Here is a 19,590-nt window from a genome sequence, read left to right as displayed (position 1 = left end):
AGAATACCTACACAAACTTTCAGTTATTTATTCCTAAAATAATTAAATTAGAACTTATATATTTAAGAATTAAATATATATATATATATATATATAATTAACACTCAAAACGAAATAAATTATAACTCATATTGAGTAAAAAAAAACTTTATTGTGTAAAACAAAAATTATGTTGTATGTAATTTAAATTTACCTTTTAATAACTTTTTGCAAAATTATTTGCAATAAATTTATTCCAAGTATAAAATAGAAAGGAGTGTCCTATATTTTAAATTTATTACTGAAGACATTTTAAACGGTTTAAAATGCGTAATCATATATCATATTCATACGATGTTTTTAATTCTAATTATTGACGATTATTTATCACTACAATAATTAATTATTTCGATCAACGATTCAAAAGCAAAACTTCGAATATCAGAATGATAATATATGTATATAAAAAATACCTCATTGTAAAAAAATCTTTAGGTAGACAAATAAATTTATAATCTGTTTACGGCAAACGGAATGCTAACAACAGCCAAGCTGGGGTGAATTGTGGTAGGTGTTGGAGGGATACCAATTGAATTTAATTGAAGCCTATTGAAACCGTGACGCGTCTATTGCTTCTGAATAATAGCGTGGAGTATTAAGAACTTTCACTTAAATAAACTCGTACATCATATTCTATAAATGTTCTTCTTCATAAGTATAAGGAAACTTCTTAATAAAAAGTTTTTCACGAAAATCATACAATAAATAAGAATGAGAAAAATAACATTAGCTAAACGAATAGATGTAATAATCTATTATTACATCTATTCGATAAAACAAATCTTAAGGTCAACATCTCATACACCAGCTGGCTAAAAGAAAGCTACCAATCTAATGAAAGCTACCAGCTAAACTTCTTTATCAAAAACCACTAATAATGACAATGTTAGTCTTAATAACAAACAATTGTAAATTAGCATTCGTACCGTTCGTACGGCGTACGTTCGTATTTATTAAAGCGGCGAGGAGCTTAATTTTTTAGTTTGTTTACGGGCAATATGCTTCAACAAACAGAAGCCCTCTTCTTTCTTTACAAGAATTTCTTTTAAAAAGCGATTTATCCAATTAACGTCAGCCCCTTCAGTAGGCAATTCTGTAGCAATTGGCCTTAACGAGCTTGGGAAGGGGAGCTTTCTCTGGTGTTACGTACTATTTAACATTCGCTACGTATATTTAAAGTTTATATACCTAAATTTTATAAAGTAAGTTGTTATAGGATATCTATTTAAAACTATATTTATTGTTTTATGGCAATTATAGTTAGATAATATTATGTAAAGCATTAGGACGAGTAGATATGGAAATATAGCTGAGTTTGCATTTATAATTTTTCATATTGCCAATATTAAACATTTAAGTAATTATATAATTATCAAAACAAGCCAGCGTTATTCAACGAAAATGTATATTACAGTACAAGCCGAGCGGATATGTCTGAAGGACCAGCAACAGCCGAATGGGACATCAATGACGCCGTAGTCCCCAGGGTCACCAGTTTCGATACGTTCGGCGAGTGGTGTGACGGGCACGTACGTCGCGTTTACCCACCTGGCTGCGAAGAAGCGAGGCGACATGCTTCAGGCTGGGCCATGAGGAACACAAATAATCACAACGTACACATATTGAAGAAGAGCTGCCTCGGTGTGCTCGTCTGTTCCACTCGATGCCGACTACCGGACGGATCGAGAGTTCACTTGAGGCCGGCTATATGTGATAAAGCGAGGAAAAAACAACAAGGTAATAATGAATACATCACGTTACACGTCGTTTTTTCGCCCCTGTAACTGTCCTTACTATCTATTAACTATAATAAATATTTATAAACGAAAAAATAATCGAAAATATTTTTAAGAAAATTATGTTTCAGCATGATTCCACGATTACTTAACCGTTATATAATATTTTTGGTTGAATGTTTGCAATTATTACTAAATTAATTTAGTAGTTAATCAGGTCAATATAATTGACATTATGAATTATTAAAAAACATCAAAAGTGTTCTCAAATAATAGCAAGCCGTTGCCGATAATCGATAATTTTATCCAATTAGAATTAATTTTTTACTAACCAGTCTAACTGTTTTTACTGGAACATTCCATATTCTCTATTTAAAAGTACAGTTTATTATGATTCTAAAGTAACTATTATTGTAATACAATTCGTAAATCGTAAATGTTGACACTACTAATACTATCAGCTAAAAATTTTCATTCCTAATAACCCGCTAATAATAATATAATCGGGATATTATTTTTAAACAAAAAAATGTGTTAAGTAATAAGATTAGAGAGTTTAACGTCGTATAATTTCTACTTAAAAAAATACATTTAATATTTACATGTAATTGATACATATTCAATTTGTTAAAGTCACAAAAAAATTACAAAGTCTAGTCTCTATGTCTTATGTGCTTGCATATCTACATTTGTAGATACATAATTGCTAGTTCTATTATTCCGAAACTAATCCTTATTTTTATTTCAGGTAAACCCTGCCCAAACAGACTTTGCAACGGCGGACGATTAGAAGTTCAACCATGCCGAGGTCACTGCGGCTACCCTGTTACACATTTTTGGCGTCACACAGAACATGCCATCTTTTTTCAAGCTAAAGGATCTCATGACCACCCGCGGCCAGAAGCTAAAGGAGCCAGTGAAGTACGAAGATCTCTCGGTGCAGGCAGAAGAGTCCGCGGCCTCGCCTTACTACTCGCCAGAGACGCAGCAATAGCCGACAAAATATTAACTGTCAAACCAGATAAACATATGCAACAAAAAATCAACATCCACCCACAACCACCGCCGCTTATTCCTGATAACCAAAGAAGTAAGTAATTGTCTTATGTAGTATTTATAATGTTTTAAGCACTTCTAGTAGGTATATTTAAGCCCGCTGATGTCCTCTATATCAGCAGTTTTTCTGACGAAGAGTTTTAGTAACTGCCCGGAGTCTAGAAGTTGGAAATGTGTGCCCTACTATTGTAATTTAGAAAGCACATAAAGCCGTTAGTTCTGCGCCTGAACTCTTTCAGGCCGTGTAGGATTTGCCGTCCCATAGAATAATAAGAGTAATAGAGAATAATCCTATGTTTGCGAACAAACTTGTGCTGGTCTCTCTTTAGATAGGCCGCTAGATAGCCGAAATTGATCAGGACGACATGAATTTTTGAGATTAATTATTGAATAAGCCGTTTTCAATTTATACAGGAAGGTTAATCAATAAATGTATTATTTTAAATAATGTTGTTGTAAATATGTTTTTGAATCACGTTGTGTTTGCTCAAAATATCTTCATTTAAATAATAGGAGTATTCAAAGTGGTCATAAGTTAAAAGCGAGGTATGGTCTGTATTCTAATATCCTGTTATTCAACGTCAACTAAAAGCTATTATTAACTCTTAATTTTGTTGTTAACAGCTCTTACCTGTACCTGTGGACCGTTCGAGTGCAATTGTCGATGGCGATCCGAAACCGCAGCGGAGCCATACGCAGCTGCTGCGTGGACACCGACGGAACACCAGCCCTACACAGCTTACGTTCCTCCTACGCAACCAACGCAATCACTTCCCCAACATCAAACTTACGATCCAAACGCGTTACCCGCCGATGACATTTTCCATCCAGAAGAGATATTCCAACTCGACCAACCGATTCGTCTCGACTTTCCAATCGAAGAAAACACGCTCGAATCTCCACCCACTTTTGCGGACTTAAACAGTGAAAATTCCAGGCCTGAAGACGCCTACTGGTTAGAATGGCAACGGGCTGCAGGTGGTTCGGAATCTAGCGAAACACCTTCACCCGAACTATTTGGTAATCACTATCAACAAGCTGAATCATACTGTGATCAACAATCTTATGTCCACCAAACATATTATCCCGAAGAGGCTCAGTACTACCCAATGGAACATGTTAGAGACGCTTCGCCGGTCATGGAGATGCAAGACCAGCGGTATTACAGATACGGACAAGATTGCGCTCAAAACAACTTAGATATGCAAGGGTGGAACTATTCCGATTGTGCCTTCAACACGCACGAAGTGCCCGAATGCAAACAATATTATGACGTACATCCCTCCCAAACCGTAAACACATTTAGTTCATTATTATAATAGTATTTTTTTTAATTTGTACATATTTGTTGTAAATTGTAAATAGATTTGTTATTTTATATGTAATTATTATTTAAGAAATGTTTGTGTTGCGATAGAAGAAATTTGTTCCTTTAAGTTAAGGAAACGATAATAATTATTGTTAATCAGTGCAAAACTTAAATACTTTAGAGGAGTACACTGAATAAATAAATAAAAAATGTTTTTTATAAAATCGTCTATTTATTGTATATAAAAATTACATTAAAATTGTCAATTTTACATTTTTATTTTCTAACGATAAAATTGGTCACTACAAAATAGTCCATAAAGCGATCACACTGTAGAATTATTATGCATATGCAACTTTGCAAGCCATCCTTTAAACTGTCAAACACAATAATTATTAACAATTCCAATATCGGCGGTAATTGCAATTTGCGTCCAGCGCAAATTCGATTCGGACTCACAATGTTGACAATAATTTAGATATCAACAACCCTTTATTTACAATAACAACTTTTATAACTTTCGCCGATATTTTAATAACAAAGAATACAAAGATACATTTTATTGCAGTGTCGTTGTTACCATATAGCTAAGCCAATCAGAATACCGTGTCATTCTCCCCTACCTCCTGCTCGGCACACACAGTGTTACGATCACTTTTCGAACTTCATATTGCTTACCTGGGCCTTTAAAGAGGTGAACAATTTTACCAATACAAAGCATACTTATCTAGACCAAAATTTTGTGATTAAAATTACGTCCTTAATAATAGGCCCTAATATAATTACTAAAATTAATGTTGCCATATTAAAAATCATTAACAAAGGGACTGAGGAGAGCACAGCACGCACTATCACAGCAGTCGGCAAAGCCGAGCGATGCCTCTAACTATATTTAAAATAAACAAGCTACATCTTGTATTATCCTAAATTAGTTTAGAGACACTTATAGCCCCACGTCGGGCGCCACAATTTAAGGCCACAAACAAATTTTAACACGAAGCATGCTCCAGTTAATTTCCAATACAACAAACACTGCTATTTGCGCTTTAGATTTCAATTTTATTATAGAATATAATTGCTAAAACAATTTTTATCGGACGCAAGAGACTGTGCTTCGATTAATAGTAACAATTAATCATACTATGAGACAGCTAAATTCGTACTTGTATCTGTAAAAACTACAAATGGTGATGTGTCCAAGCTATTTAGTAGTCGAAGAGTTAAAATTGAAGCGAGATCGATTGTTAAGCGTTTTCATTCTGAAGCCTACGCACTCGTAAAGAGAATTCTTATCGATAGAACCGAGGTCCTCTATATAACCGCTATGACTTAGGTATCAAGATAGTAGACTTATAAGGACAAATCTTAAGGATCAATGCAACTAACTACAGCTGTATTTAGACACGAATTTTATAAGAACAATATATTTCACGTACTCTAATTATATAAACGTAACTATGAGCAAACTAAACAAGAGTGTTAATTTATATAGTATTTTTTGTGCTACAATACAATATGATATCACCAATAATAATGTAAGATTTATAATATAGCTATATTTTTTATCATTTTTCGGACAACAACACAAGGAACATATATAAGATTCACCACAACACAAATTAAAAAATAAAGTATAAATTTGTCGACGCAAAACAAATAACGTAAACCATAAGAAAGACTAAATAAGAATTTGTACTATTAATAAGAAAATCACACTAGTGAAAACAATTCACGCAGAAATACCTGCTGATAATTAAAATCCGAGAAAAATAAATCCCGTTCACGACGCAAGGGCTTTTCATATTCTCAATTTCTAAAAAAAATTTAAATCTTAAATCCAATCATTACCAAAATATATGAAAATTCAACTTTCATTACATTTATACAAAATATATGAATGTAAAAAAAGATAATTTTGCAATTTTATATTCCATGTTAGGTTTTAAAATCATGGAAGACGTCACTTAGGTGGATACATCAATAAAATGTTCAAAATGATACGCACTTTTCAATTCTTACGTTTTCCATACATTTATGCGTCGTTATAATAAAAAATAGCGAATCGAATCAAGTCTATTATCCTAAAAGATAAGACCGACTCTCGGTCGCCTTGCGATCTTAATTTAAAAACGACAACTGAAACGTTTACAACAGATTCATGGTTTACATCGCACACATCGCAGCGATCACTCTTTATACTACTGAAACAATATCACAAACACCCTCGGCTCTGCTCCTGATGCTCCTGGGGCGAGCTGGTGGGTCAGCCTCGCGCAGGGGTCGGGGGTCAGGGAGCCGCCTCCTCTGCCAGCTCGGGCGCCGCTGACGACTCGCGTGGCTCCATCCCGGGGCAGCGCCCCACGCTGCACTCCATGTCGGTGCTGTAAATTTTAGAATAAATTAAATCAAGTTATGACTAAATTCGATCAACGCGACAAGCATATAGATGAGCTAAATGAGCGTGCGCGCCGGTGCACTTTTCATCACTTCACTGTCAGTCCGGTACAATCCGACACGACTGTGTTTCTGCGTCTACACTTACACGACACTCGCTGTGGACATTTGCATCTTAGCCGATTGCCAACGTTCGCTGGATTCGATGGAATCGAGCTGATCCTCCGGCGCGATGATCGGCATTGGGCCTGCCTCGCTGGTGGACACGGGAGACTCCAGATTTATGAGGGTAGCCGTCGCGACCTCAACGCGATTCGCCTCGTCCGTGTTGGAACTTGTCGACTGGCTGGTATCCACCGACTTTTGCATGTCTGAGGACAACATTCTTTAAATATAAATTGAACCATCCCGTAACAAATTAAATATCACGGTTCTCTCCTCGATAGGGAAATGATTCACTTTGTTTCGTAAAACAGACGTTAAACGCCTTAGTTACGAAGATAATAATTTGTTACATAAAAAACATTAATGTAATAGACAAAAATATTAAGTAGCAAAACAAATCGATAACAAATAAATGTAAATGAACACAAATGGAAGGATGAAGAGTAAAAGCAAAGACCTGGGGCATGCACGTAGGTCAACCACTTCTTGAGCGGTCGGTTGCCGCTGAACACGGGCAGCACGCTGGTCCTCATTGACTCTGCAATGCAATCTGCATCTGCGCGTGCGCCAGTGTTACAAATACGATTACATGCGACTTAAGCTATTCTATGAGGCTCTAGCTATAAGCGAGGACAAACTGATCGAGTGCTTTGACATCTACAACTAATAGGTATATTATATGCTTAGTTTTTTGAAACTCGTGTGAAGTATTACACGTGCCACGAAAGAAAACATTTATAAATAATTCATAAATGTGAATTGTAGTTTTACTGGTATGGACAGCAACAACATTTTGATTTTTTTTCATGATTAATTAATAAATTACAATATAATAATAACAATTAAGCTAGATTTGTGATTGATAATTAGGCTTTACAAGTACATAAAGATGTTTTTTCCAAAACAAACGTGCAAAGCAAACAATCCAAAAGTAAAATAATAATTAATTTTCTTCTAACGGTACAAGTTACGACAGATATACGATTTGTGTGCAACAAAGATTGTATTTATAAATGTTTTCCTCTTTTATCGGCACCGGTTACACAAACATCAATTACATACAGGATACCTATATAGAACACTAAAGATTGTTATATAGTAAACCGTTAAAACTATTATTATACGATGCACTACAAATCTGTAACTATACACAAATTTTACTATGCTCCTATTATGCATAAATATATGTTATATAAAAATACTCGGGTGGCTAAAGAAAAGGTTATGCTATTTATATTTACAGACATAAAATTGACAGTAAATAACCTAAATTTAGTTTATGTGCTAAAAGTAGCGTATTCGATAAGTTATCGTGCCAAAAGTACATGTGCCTTAGTTGTTGTCTGTCTTTGCAGTTCGTGTGCTGGGTCTTATAGCTCGTTGTTTGGACAAGGATGTGTATGTATTACCCTGCTTGTGTTTCTGATCACAGCATGAAGGATGTGGAAGGTGCGGCTTCAACGGCTTTACACGCACGCGGTAGAAGCGAGAGCCGCGAAGCATTTGGTAGCGATTGCCACTCTGAAATATAAACAAAATGTTTTTTTTAATAGTGTATTGCATTTATTATTAGGTTTCCTGTCCTTTAGAAGAGAAATTTGAAGATTAATCACGCTAATCCAATGTGTGTTAGTGACTAGACATGTGGCAGATTTTCATCTGACACATGCATTTCCTCACGATTTTTTCCCTTACCGCGGAAAAATGAGATGAATGTTTATAATATAAACAAATATTAAACAAACCGCTGTTTCCGGTTGAGGTTCACGTGTTCTAGTAGATGGGGTATCTCGGCTCATAAACTTAGTGTTACAACATCAAATATAATCTTCGATAAATTTATTATCATCATTTGTTTGCCTTTACATCATTCAGTTTTTAAGGCTTTACCTTTAGTTTACCACACGGCATATAGTTATTTTCCAAGCCATTCGATAAAATCATTCTTAATTTATCCTATGATATTGTATTTATCATGAAGTACAAAAATATTGGGAGCTTAAATTATAAAATTTTACCTTCTTAGCGTAACAGTACTCTTTAGATTCCACTGTACCAATGGCGTACAGTCGTCGTTCACTCTCGTTCTTCACTTGTATACTCAGATCGAGGGCAGATAAACAGTCACCGTGCACGAAGTACATTATCGATGCTTCCTGAATTTAAAATCAATTGTTTAAAATCACGTATCGCTTAAATCATGTTTCTTAAAAATATTTAAAATTAAAATCAATAAATTATTTAAAAAAAGACAATTAAATTTAAAGTTATTTCAGTGCTCAATGTTATCGTAAATATACGCAACTGTAAATATTCCTACTTTGCTAAAAATATCCCGATGGTAGATACTAGACGAGCCGTATCAATATCAGTTAATTGTATAACTTTTTTAACTGTGTATACTGAGGAGCTGAGTCTTCCTGTTAGGAACGATAACGAGAATACCACTGAAGTTTAGAATGTAATGTTATTCCTAAAAACACAACTATGTAGTATCGGTTCCATCAAGATCATTAATATTCTTTAATTATATATTGTAATTTTGCTTTTCAGGATTAGGTAAGGTAAAACTACACCTTTAGTTTTTTAGCGTTCAAAACAAAGTTATTTGTTGCGAACCAATAGTGTATCCGTAGTAATGCACTGTTTAAATCGTCATAATTAGTTTTCTTTCCTGTCAACCCTAAAAACCCTAAAAACGTATCGTCGGCAAACTACACAATATCATAAACACCTTCATAGAAAGGAAGATCATTACTGTATATTAGAAATAAAAATGGACCCAATATTGATCCTTGTGCAACACCCATTTTAGACAGTTTTAACCCATTTTAAAACATAATAATATTCATGAAGACTTGTTTAATTTTTTTACTTCAAGCAATAAGATCAAGAGCATTACCTTTAACACCGAAAAATTTGAGCGAACATAAAAGCGTTTCGTTTTCTATACAATAAAATGTTTTAGATAAATCGCGAGATACTCCAAAGGCGTCGTGTGATTTTTCCTACTCATCGTAAATTGTATATTTGTCCTTCCAATCAAAGGAGGGATTGGAATAAACTAGAGATTTCTTATTTAAATACAAATGATCAAAACATGGAAATCAACCAATGGAAACTCCACGCTTTATGATTTATGTATATTTCAGTCAGTCGTATTAAAATTTCATTGAATAAATAATTTGATAATCAAGTAGCACAATGAGACAAGATACTGAGCGACATATCAACGAGCGCATCGTATGCGGAGGCTGTACCTGCAGCACGGTGTAGTTGAGGTGCTGCGGGTCCCACAGCACGAGCACGGTGTGTCCGGGCAGGCACGACGACAGGCTGAGCGTGCCGCTGGCCAGCCCCAGCGGCGTGTGGCAGCGCGCCCGCCGCCGCGCGCCCTCCTCGCGCCGCGGGGACGACCTGCGCCCGCGCACGTCCCCACATTAGCGTACCACAATTTAACGAACCTTTTTTGTGAATTTGAACCGATCACTTATAATTATCTAAAATTTATTTTTATTTGATTCTCGGTTTGGTATTACATATTTATCGGTAACGCCTAATCGCTTAAGGTCATCGACTTTCTTTGCCACTGGTAGAAATGAATCGAGCTTTTTGTATGAAGTTTGCTAACAAATATATATTGAGAGTTCTTCTTTGAATGATTACGATGGTCACCTTACTCACTCATTCTTAAAAATACCATTTTTATCAAAATAAAGACTAATCATCTACCTGCCGTCGCTACTCTCATCTTCTCTGCTCTTTTCAGCTTCATCGCTTTTCTTTTCCAGCTCCTTCTTTAGGTCGGCTACCTGTTGCTGTAGTACAGCTTTTTCATTTTCAAGAGTTGCGAACTGAAACGTTTAACTCTATATATATAGCTGAAATTATGAATTCTATACATTCAGTATAGATATATTACAACATTTAATATAATATGGCGTGTATCACTAATAAATGCAATACGTATGCATATTCTAATAGTAAAACATCTTAAATCATTTGTACCTGAGTTTTCAACAGACTATCGTAATCATTGGTCTCTGGGTCGGTGAGCTGTTGTATGGTATCGCGGTACTTGCTACACTCGCGCGACAACATTTGTTCGCGCTCGCGCAGCAGTTCCAGCTGCCGGTCCTTCTCTGATAGTAGACGGCGGGTGACATCGTTTATCGTTACCTGTGACGTTTAGTATCTATTGTTACTAAAATATCAATACATATTTTTCAGAACCGCATGCTATACAGTTGCAGAAGAATTAATAACAAATAATGTTTCCAAATGTCGTTTTGGCTAATCTTTGGACACAATCACTACTGAAAAATTATGTAAAAATAGTGTTGATAATATATATACAAGTCGGGTGGTTGCAACAGAAGAGAACAGAGCCAGTCTATCTCGTCCTGTAAATGTCGAAAGGGGCGACTAGGAGAATTATTGGTCGTTGCACCAACAAAACATTCTCAAGGAGGATAAAAATCTGGAAAATCGTTTTCTCAAGCAGCCGACGCACTGTACCATTCTCGTCTAAATGGAGTAAGCGAATGAAATGTAATTAATGATGATGACACAAATGTAAAGCGAACCTGTTTATCAGCTTCATATTTCGCTTTCAAAAGCATCGTCTCCGCACTCAACTTCTGCTCGCACTCCGCTTTACATTTCTCGACGGCCTCTTTGACTGCTTTTTCTTTTTCAACTTCAGCATTCTCCTTCGTCTGCATGATGATGGCGTTGTGGTTGCTAATCTCGATGACGTCCGTACGTTCAATCTTCTCGAGACTCGACTCCGACGGTGATCGATCCATATTATTTGTCAGAGCCACGAGACGGAACCTGAAAAAAAAAGGTGGAAAAATTAAAATAGTCACAATTATTATGATTTCAAATCAGGATAAACTGCGTCATGTCGTTGATTCCTTTATGACTTAAAACGAATTTACTGGTTTAACATCAGTAGTTTATTTCATATAAATAATTAAAATGAATATGTAAAGTACTATATACAATTTACCTGGATCTCAATGACTCTATCTCGGCCTTGTATTCCAAGTGCATTTTTTCTTGGATTTCTTTTACATCTTTTTGCTTTTGAACTTCGACTTCTTCCAATTTCTTCTCAAATAATTTTAACTCCTCACGCGTTTTTTCGAGTAAATCTTTAGTACTTTGATGATCATTCTGTAATTTTTCTATTTCATTCTGATGTTCTAATTTCGATTCTTCCGCTTCTTTCTTTAAATTACTGATAGCATTATCTTTCTCATTAAGAGCTGCCTTCATATCGCTGAGTTCCAATTCATGATCTACTGTTAGCCTTTGGGTGTGCTCACGAAGTCTTAGTTCTGTTTCTTCGTTATTTCTCTCCCACGCTTCAGTTATTGATTGAAATATGTTATTTGTGAACTTTTTTTGCTCATCAACTTCATTTTTAAGCTTGACTAGTTCTTCCTTTATGAGAACTATGTTTACTTTGCTTATACTAAATACTTGTATCAGAAAATCTTGTAACTTTTCGATATTAATTTTTTGAGTATCCATATTGTCCTAAAGAAATATAATAACTACATGAAAATAAAAAATGAATATTTTAAATATTCGAACTATAAAAAGGATAAACAAAACGAAGCGTTCAATATAACTAAATAAAGGTCTAAAAGGAACTTAATTGAACGAAAACATCTACACTAACGCTATCTGGGGCCGGCGAAGACAGGAGCAACGAAAAACAACTAGTTACGCGACCACCCAGATAAGACATAACATAAAGGTTTTAATCTAGTTTTTTTTTTTTTAATAATTAAATTATTATTCGATAAGTATTGATTAACGAAAACAAAATTAAAAGTTTAAATGTCGTTTAACAACTTATCTGAGTGGTAATGTTTGATATATAAGTGCACCTGTCCATCGCGGCCCCACTCCAAGCTGGAGGGTAGGGACTCTTCGATATAAAACTCGGAGTTGACAAACTCCTCCCTAGGGCTGGTTTCCGGTATAACAGGTAGAGTTCGCACCTCAGTGACGGTCGAAACGGCCATCGTGTCCGGAACGCAAGTCGTGGAGATGTCGATCTTTTGCTTCGACCCACTCTGCCGACTAAGTTTCTCGAAATCAGTATCGGTCTCCGATTCAAAATCTCTGCAAAAAAATGCAATAAATCAATTATTGGGTTTCAACAAATACAATATATATGTGATGTGTTCCCAAAAAAAACGTTTGGCGAGCTGTGTTACTAAAATAGGTTAATAATACATTTGGGCGTCAGTCACTTATGTTTTCGATACAATAGTTTATTAATTGACTAATTAACTAAACTACTTACTTCTCAAAATCAACTTGAACATCCACATCTTTTTCTTCATGTTCAGAAGAATTTAGCCTGAAAATAAGTCTGTATATAATATAATATATAAAAGGACATGTTAGGCGCCAAGGCACAAACTATAAGACCGTCTTGAAATTAGGATATTATGTTCGTATTAAATATGATACTTATTTATATAGAAGCACGGATTGCATAAAGTAATAAGCCGTGTATAATAATATTTTAACATTTCAAGAATGACTTCTTCGATACGTTTTTGGACATTATGATTTTAAGGGAGCGTTGTGATTTTTAATCTTTAATATTATCCAATCGATCCATTCAATTTGTCATTCCGTTTAGCACATCAAGATAAATAAAATAAGTTATATAGGTCCTTGGGATTAAGAACTTATATATTTTTAACTCATAATGTAACGTTAGACTACAGTTAGTTTTATTAAAAAAACTAAGCATGAATAATGGCTCACCTCTGCTGAAAGAATTTAACAATAAGTTCCATATTATACTTTGGAACATCGATTCCCAAATCCGGGAAGGATTCGGATATGAATTCCACATCCTCATCTGTGAGCTTCGGTAACTTTGCGTCGAACGCTGGGGGGGCTTGCGTCGCAAACGGCGGGGGGAGGTCCGTCATACCGGGGAAGAGACTCTTGAGGAAGTGGTCGTCGAAATGGGTATTGAATTCTTGACGTCGATTAACTTCCTCCTCGTGAATTTTCAGTAATTTTTCAGCTAAATCCGTCGCCCACTGAAATTTAAATTCATAATTTTTTCAAGTCGGTATATGTCAACAGATAGAAGCCGACAAATCGGTCACGCGTCTGATAATCGCCGGCCAGTGGAGCTGACCTTGAGATGCGCGTGCGAGAAGGTGCGGCGCCGGGCGACCTCGTGCACGGCGCGCACGAACACGGCGGGCGCGCGGTGCAGCTGCGACACGATGCCGAAGTACCGCGCCAGCCGGTTGAAGCATTGGAAAGACAGCATGGCATGCGCGTCCTGCACCGACATCGAGTTCTCGATCTTCAGCACCGCTCTGCCGATGAAGAAAATAAAAAACCTCTGTTTCCCTGTGTGTTTGTGTTCTAATTGTAAAGTATTTTGATAATTCTTTCACTGAATTAAACCATATTCTATTCGATAATTAGTTCTTATGTGTTAAATATTAAGCTAACATTCTTAAAATCGAATTTGAAGATTTAATAATTTTGTTCATACACATCAGTTTTTAGCAAAAAAAAAGTTTTATCTGTCTCGAGTCATCCGTAACGTTCTGAGATGCGTTAATGACTTACTCTAGTCTAGCCTTTAAGTTATGCGACAGTTCTTCCTTAGACTTAGTGATGCGCCGTCTTATTTCGACCAACTCTTGATGTCCTTTTAGTAGCTTCTCTAACTGACGCCAGTGCGACTCGACCAGCGTGGGTAGCACAGATGGATCACAGACGGTATTAAGACGCTCTCGATACTGCAAAAACAGCAAAGATATCGTATGATTTATTAAGGTTCATTTATTCGTCTAATTTCTCAAAGGAAGCTATCTAGTTCACCTGAATAAGTGAAGCTGCTTGATCACGTTGATCTCGTTCGATTTTTTTCACGTCACTTAGCAATTGGTCCAATCCATACAAGCGGTCCTCGATACCTTTGATTTGCTTCAACCCGTGCATGTTCGCATACTCAAGTATATGATACAATTCAGCTTCACGTTCTTTTAGAGGCTCGGCATCAATCTGAAAATAAAATATTCTTGTTGGGTCATTTCATTATTTAAAAAATAATTGTTCCTCAATTAAATTCATGCAGTGTAAAGTTATGGTCTATCATAGACTTGCATTAATCTTATATAGTCATATAAAAAAAAAATCCTTACCAAAGCCAGACCCTTCTGACAGTAGTCGAGAATGTCTTGCAGCGAAGCCTTGTTCCCTTGAGCAAGTATCCAATGCAACAACGTCGGCTCATCCTTACTCTCACAGGAAGGCGCTTTAAATGTTACCCCCTCATCTGAATCTTCAATTACTTGACCACCTTCAGAAGAAGTCGCGCCATCATTACTAGTCGAAGTATTCCTCTGATCAAAAACTAAACAAACATAACATATTTGTTTTATTATAAAAAAAATATGGTTTTGTAGTAACTTTATTATACTACATACTCAATGTAATCGATATAAATGTACTACGCCTTAGATAAGGCGTTCAGAATAATAGTTCACAAAATCAGAATCAAAGTATGAATCTGGACTTAAATAACAATTCATTAGTCAAGTAAACCTACTTGTTCTTAAAATTACTAAAATACTTAACTGACTCTACGGTAAAGGCAAGATAGAAAAAAATATTAAACGTTTGACGACGACGTTTTGTTCGCGAGAAAATTATTCGCTATAAGCGATCAAGCGCTATGTTTTATTAGTTTGATAAATTTACATAAAGAAGATTTAATGCTGCAGCGAACTTTAATTCTAACTTTAACCATCATTTGAACAAACTGTTTACATGAACGTTCTTGTGGTATAATATATTATGTCAATAATAAATGTAAGCTTTCAATACAATTTTATAAATTGCTACATTTTAATTAATGTTAAATATAAATTTAACAAAACGATTTTAATGAGAATCGTTTATTTTGGACAGTAAATATGCGCCAATTGTCGGCCTTAAGCTAAATAAATTACAATATTTTAAAAGTTAAAACAAAGGTCCATTGTCAATGTTGATTTCCGTTTAGTTAATCACTGTTAGCGCAATTTACTTAATGTCTACTAAGAATTATATAGGGTAAGCAAACACAAAATTTATTTTAAACATTGCTTGAGCAGAATTAATACATTATTTTTCGTATTCATACTTTATTTCTTACCTCATTATTCACATTACATACATTCTATAACCAGTTCCAATCCAAATTGTAAAGATATAATTAAACAAATTCGACCTTGAATAGTCAAGATGTTATTGGTTAAAATCTAAAATAATCTATGGTATTCATTATGGATTCGTAAAAAAAATAGCATTTTAAATGAACTGTTATCGGATATTTTTTATTGTTTAAATTAAAATTGTAATGTTTTTTGTAGTAAAGTGTGTGTTAAAAATATATTAAAGATATATTCATCGAGAATAGTTTTTAGTAAACATTATATTAGCAAATTTAATAGAATATGTAAAGTTTTCGACTCCTATCCTTCTATTATTAAAATAGCCTAAAAGATCCTTGAAATAAGATTTTTCTTACCATCCTCCTCTGATAACTTGAAGACACCAGTACCAAAATCAGCAGTTCTATTTTCAGAGCTGCTTCCCAATGCAGGATTGACGCCATAATGGTGACCTTCGAAATCTGTCTCTTCAAAAACATCAAAGGCAGAAAATCGGTGAGCTTCTGCGTTTAGCTGAAGTGCCGATAGTATTGGAATTTTTCCTAATGACTCAAGCACTTCATTTAATCTGTGAGCAAATAATAAAAAAAAACAAAACATATATATAAAACAATTGTGCACAGTTAAATTTGCTACAGGAAACTACTCTCAAAACTTACGTATTTAACTTTTCATGATATTCTTCCTTTTTTAATCTATGCTTCCTAAAAGACTCTTTGAAACTTTTTGACCTTTCGCAGAATTCATTAAATATATCCTCCAAATTAGCGACAACCGCTGCCCAACCCTAAAATTACAATAATAAAAATTAGATGCATAAAGTATAAAATGTAAACAAACCATACAATCCGTGTAATCTAAAGAATATTGACATATAGGGTAAATTATTGTCAGTTTATAAATTAGGTCTTATGAGTTAATCCATAATAACAGCTACCTTAGTCAATTCATAAGTTGGTCATTAATATTTTTAAAAGATTTAATTATTACAATTTTGCATGAATTGTGGATAGATAACATTGATATTCAAACTAAGACCAAAGTGAAATCAAGTGTTCTAATCATAGCCACTTCTTACAGAGTTAATATATGAACATACTAGGTATACAAGAAAAAATTGTGAGGAAACCTGTATAGGTCAGATTAAATTTCACAATCTCTGTTTTACCCAATCCACCCAGGTATGCTGTGATGGAATAAGTCCAACCGTCCATTTAAAAGGAGAGGATTCTTAAGCCTAGCTCTAGGTATTTACTGATTAGTTGCTTTGTGTCTTTATTTAAGTTAATTAATTTTACCTGATGTTGCAGATGCTGTTCAAGTACCAACTGATCACAACTCCTCGATACATCATGAGCAAGATTGCTAAACTGTTTCGCTAAATTAGCACATGATATTACTGTTTCTAAGTTGCGTGGAAGTGAGCAACATTTCTCAACGGCACTCCTCAGCTCTGCTACAGATTTCCCATCAAAAGCACTTCGACTATCGCTTCGAAATTCACCAGTACTCAATTCTACTATAGGACTGAGATCACACACTAAAATATGAATAACACATTTTTATATGTGAATTAAACATCAGAGACACAAATAATTCATCAACTTAATGCTTAACAATTTATTTTAATATAAAAGATATGATTCAGGCTAAAAATTATTTAGGAATATTTAATATTTAATTATGTGTAAAATTTATAATAATGTTAATTTAGTAGTTAATAATAATCTGTCTATTTAATATAAAATAATACTCTAATTCAGTGATCCCTACAGTTATCTGAACTGTGACCCACCTAAAGGACCTTACTAGGACACCACTTGATTATCACAAAGAAAAATATGCAATTATGAGAATGAGTACGCTGTTTTCTTTTTTTGTCATTACAACTTTAGCTTTAACTTTAATTGTCACTTTTAATCACAATGGGTTTCATACATCCACTAATTTTGATATTTATATTTAATATTGACCAACTGAAAATCTCACCTCACATAGGAATGAGGTAGTGAATTGAAGGAGGACTTTCATTGCTTTATCAAATGTGGAAGGCAAGACAAATATGGGCATAGAACACCCAATATTCACTAAAAGCCAACCTGTGGGTCTCAACTCATAATGCAAACTTTAGGAAATGCTGCTCTAATTTCACATCAAATGATATTAACCACTTTGACAGTACATAACAAACATATTTAACTAGAAACACCATATATTATTTTTACTACACAAATACTTGTTGTCCACATTAATATTTAAGTCAACTCAATTTACTTACTAGATTGCTGTAAATGGCTTTCCTTTACTGATGGCTTACTAAACATGTATATCGGATTAGTGTCTGTGCCAGCACTATAGGATGATACCATATGATCTGACTGCAATACTTCTCCTCCACTTACAAGAAGCACAAGAGAAGATGCAGGTATCTTTGTTTTTCTCTCTATAGCTGATTTTAAACTGGACACACTGCAAGTATATATTATTAAGACATTTCTTCAATTTCAGTAATACAACACTAATATTAAATATTTCCATGTTAAAATTTTCTTACCTTTGTAAAGTTAGGTTCATATCATAAGTGGTCATTTGACCAGCGTCTACATGGAAAACGTAAAGCATGTTGTTTTTTTTATCAAAACCTTTTCATTAATTACTCATGTAAATTTATATTTCCATGTTTATTCATATCTACAAAATATTAAAGCTGTAAAAAAATATATTATTAAATATACTTAAACTTTTAAAACTTGTTAAATGTGAAATAGAAATTCTTTTTTTGTAATATTATAAAAGCATTTTGATTGTACATTTTAATTCCTAATTTACTAATTATATAGAATAACAACAAAATTATGAGCTAATTGTGTGCAAATTTACCTTAAATAATCTTCATTATCTTTGTGACCTCAAATAACTATTTAATAGAGCAATTTACTATTAGTTACTTATCTAAACAGTGTATTATATATTATATAATGTATTTCCCAAATTTATAGAATCTAAGTTTTGATGCAGTTACACTAGTTTTATTTTTTATATATTTAGATATATAACAAGAACTGCCCAAAAATAAACACAGACGTCATAAGTATTGAACAAATAAAATCGATTGTACTCGTATTTTTTTAAAGTATCCCATAATTCACTAAAGCCTGACGACACGAGACATATGTGTAATAAAAATGTAATAATATTGAGACTGACCATCAAAAAATAACGTGTTATTTTTTTGCGTTCAAACAACAAAGATTCAATACTTACACAAACAACCATGAAATTACCCGATAATCATTACATGTCTAAAAAGGATTTAGCGTAATCAGATAAACAAAAGGATTCATTTTATTATACCATGCATTTCAATAGTATTGGCAACGACATAACGCACAACACAATACTGATTTTTAATAATAATGTTTTTTTATCATAACACCACCATTGCTTGCACGACGTAAACTAAACTCAGCTGACAGCGACAGTGTAGAACAAAATATCACCAACATTGTAGCTGTCATTAATGTTTTGTTATCTGTTATGCTTTTTAAATAATTTTCAAATCGAGTTCATAATAACGAGTTTTTTACATACTTTTATTGTTGTCTTAATAAGAAAAAAAATAAAAATATTATCTTTTAAATACAACTTTATATTTTGTTAAAAGAACTTA

At 34.1% G+C, this 19,590-nt stretch overlaps 2 protein-coding genes across 3 annotated transcripts; one reads left to right on the top strand and one right to left on the bottom strand.

Annotated features, from left to right (window-relative positions):
* Window positions 1-1,461: 1,461 nt before the first annotated feature.
* LOC125076912 lies at window positions 1,462-4,150 on the top strand. The gene is made up of 3 exons (XM_047688649.1): window positions 1,462-1,776; window positions 2,524-2,865; window positions 3,456-4,150. The coding sequence occupies exons 1-3, from the start codon at window positions 1,470-1,472 to the stop codon at window positions 4,148-4,150; spliced, it is 1,344 nt and encodes a 447-aa protein (XP_047544605.1). The 5' UTR covers window positions 1,462-1,469.
* Window positions 4,151-4,366: 216 nt separating this feature from the next.
* Window positions 4,367-19,379, bottom strand: LOC125076756 (RB1-inducible coiled-coil protein 1). Of its 2 annotated transcripts, XM_047688508.1 has the most exons (23): window positions 19,185-19,379; window positions 18,475-18,627; window positions 18,199-18,389; window positions 17,219-17,460; window positions 16,580-16,707; window positions 16,277-16,488; window positions 14,907-15,118; window positions 14,584-14,766; window positions 14,329-14,501; window positions 13,883-14,069; window positions 13,498-13,781; window positions 13,025-13,081; window positions 12,717-12,840; window positions 11,714-12,246; window positions 11,286-11,535; window positions 10,708-10,878; window positions 10,432-10,553; window positions 9,960-10,116; window positions 8,718-8,855; window positions 8,109-8,220; window positions 7,157-7,255; window positions 6,683-6,905; window positions 4,367-6,521 (listed from the first exon to the last, which is right to left on the bottom strand). In XM_047688508.1, the coding sequence occupies exons 2-23, from the start codon at window positions 18,540-18,542 to the stop codon at window positions 6,428-6,430; spliced, it is 3,960 nt and encodes a 1,319-aa protein (XP_047544464.1). In that variant the 5' UTR covers window positions 18,543-18,627; window positions 19,185-19,379; the 3' UTR covers window positions 4,367-6,427. The 2 variants fall into 2 exon arrangements, with proteins under 2 accessions (XP_047544464.1, XP_047544465.1); XM_047688509.1 differs by lacking the exon at window positions 7,157-7,255 and having other exon boundaries at window positions 4,368-6,521.
* Between the last annotated feature and the right edge of the window lie 211 nt (window positions 19,380-19,590).

The sequence above is a fragment of the Vanessa atalanta genome, chromosome 3 (assembly GCF_905147765.1).
Source record: "Vanessa atalanta chromosome 3, ilVanAtal1.2, whole genome shotgun sequence".
Taxonomy (NCBI): Eukaryota; Metazoa; Arthropoda; class Insecta; order Lepidoptera; family Nymphalidae; genus Vanessa; species Vanessa atalanta.
Note: the sequence above shows the minus strand (reverse complement) of the source record. Positions and strands in the feature narration are given on the sequence as shown.

Coding starts and splice junctions, on each gene's coding strand:
- LOC125076912 (XM_047688649.1), top strand. CDS start 1,470: ATGTCTGAAGGACCAGCAACAGCCGAATGGGACATCAATGACGCCGTA. Junction 1,777..2,523: donor AGCGAGGAAAAAACAACAAG/GTAATAATGAAT, acceptor TTTTTATTTCAG/GTAAACCCTGCCCAAACAGA. Junction 2,866..3,455: donor TATTCCTGATAACCAAAGAA/GTAAGTAATTGT, acceptor TGTTGTTAACAG/CTCTTACCTGTACCTGTGGA.
- LOC125076756 (XM_047688508.1), bottom strand. CDS start 18,542: ATGCTTTACGTTTTCCATGTAGACGCTGGTCAAATGACCACTTATGAT. Junction 14,502..14,583: donor AAGCAGCTTCACTTATTCAG/GTGAACTAGATA, acceptor CTGTTTTTGCAG/TATCGAGAGCGTCTTAATAC. Junction 12,841..13,024: donor GTTCAAGTTGATTTTGAGAA/GTAAGTAGTTTA, acceptor ATTTTTTTGCAG/AGATTTTGAATCGGAGACCG.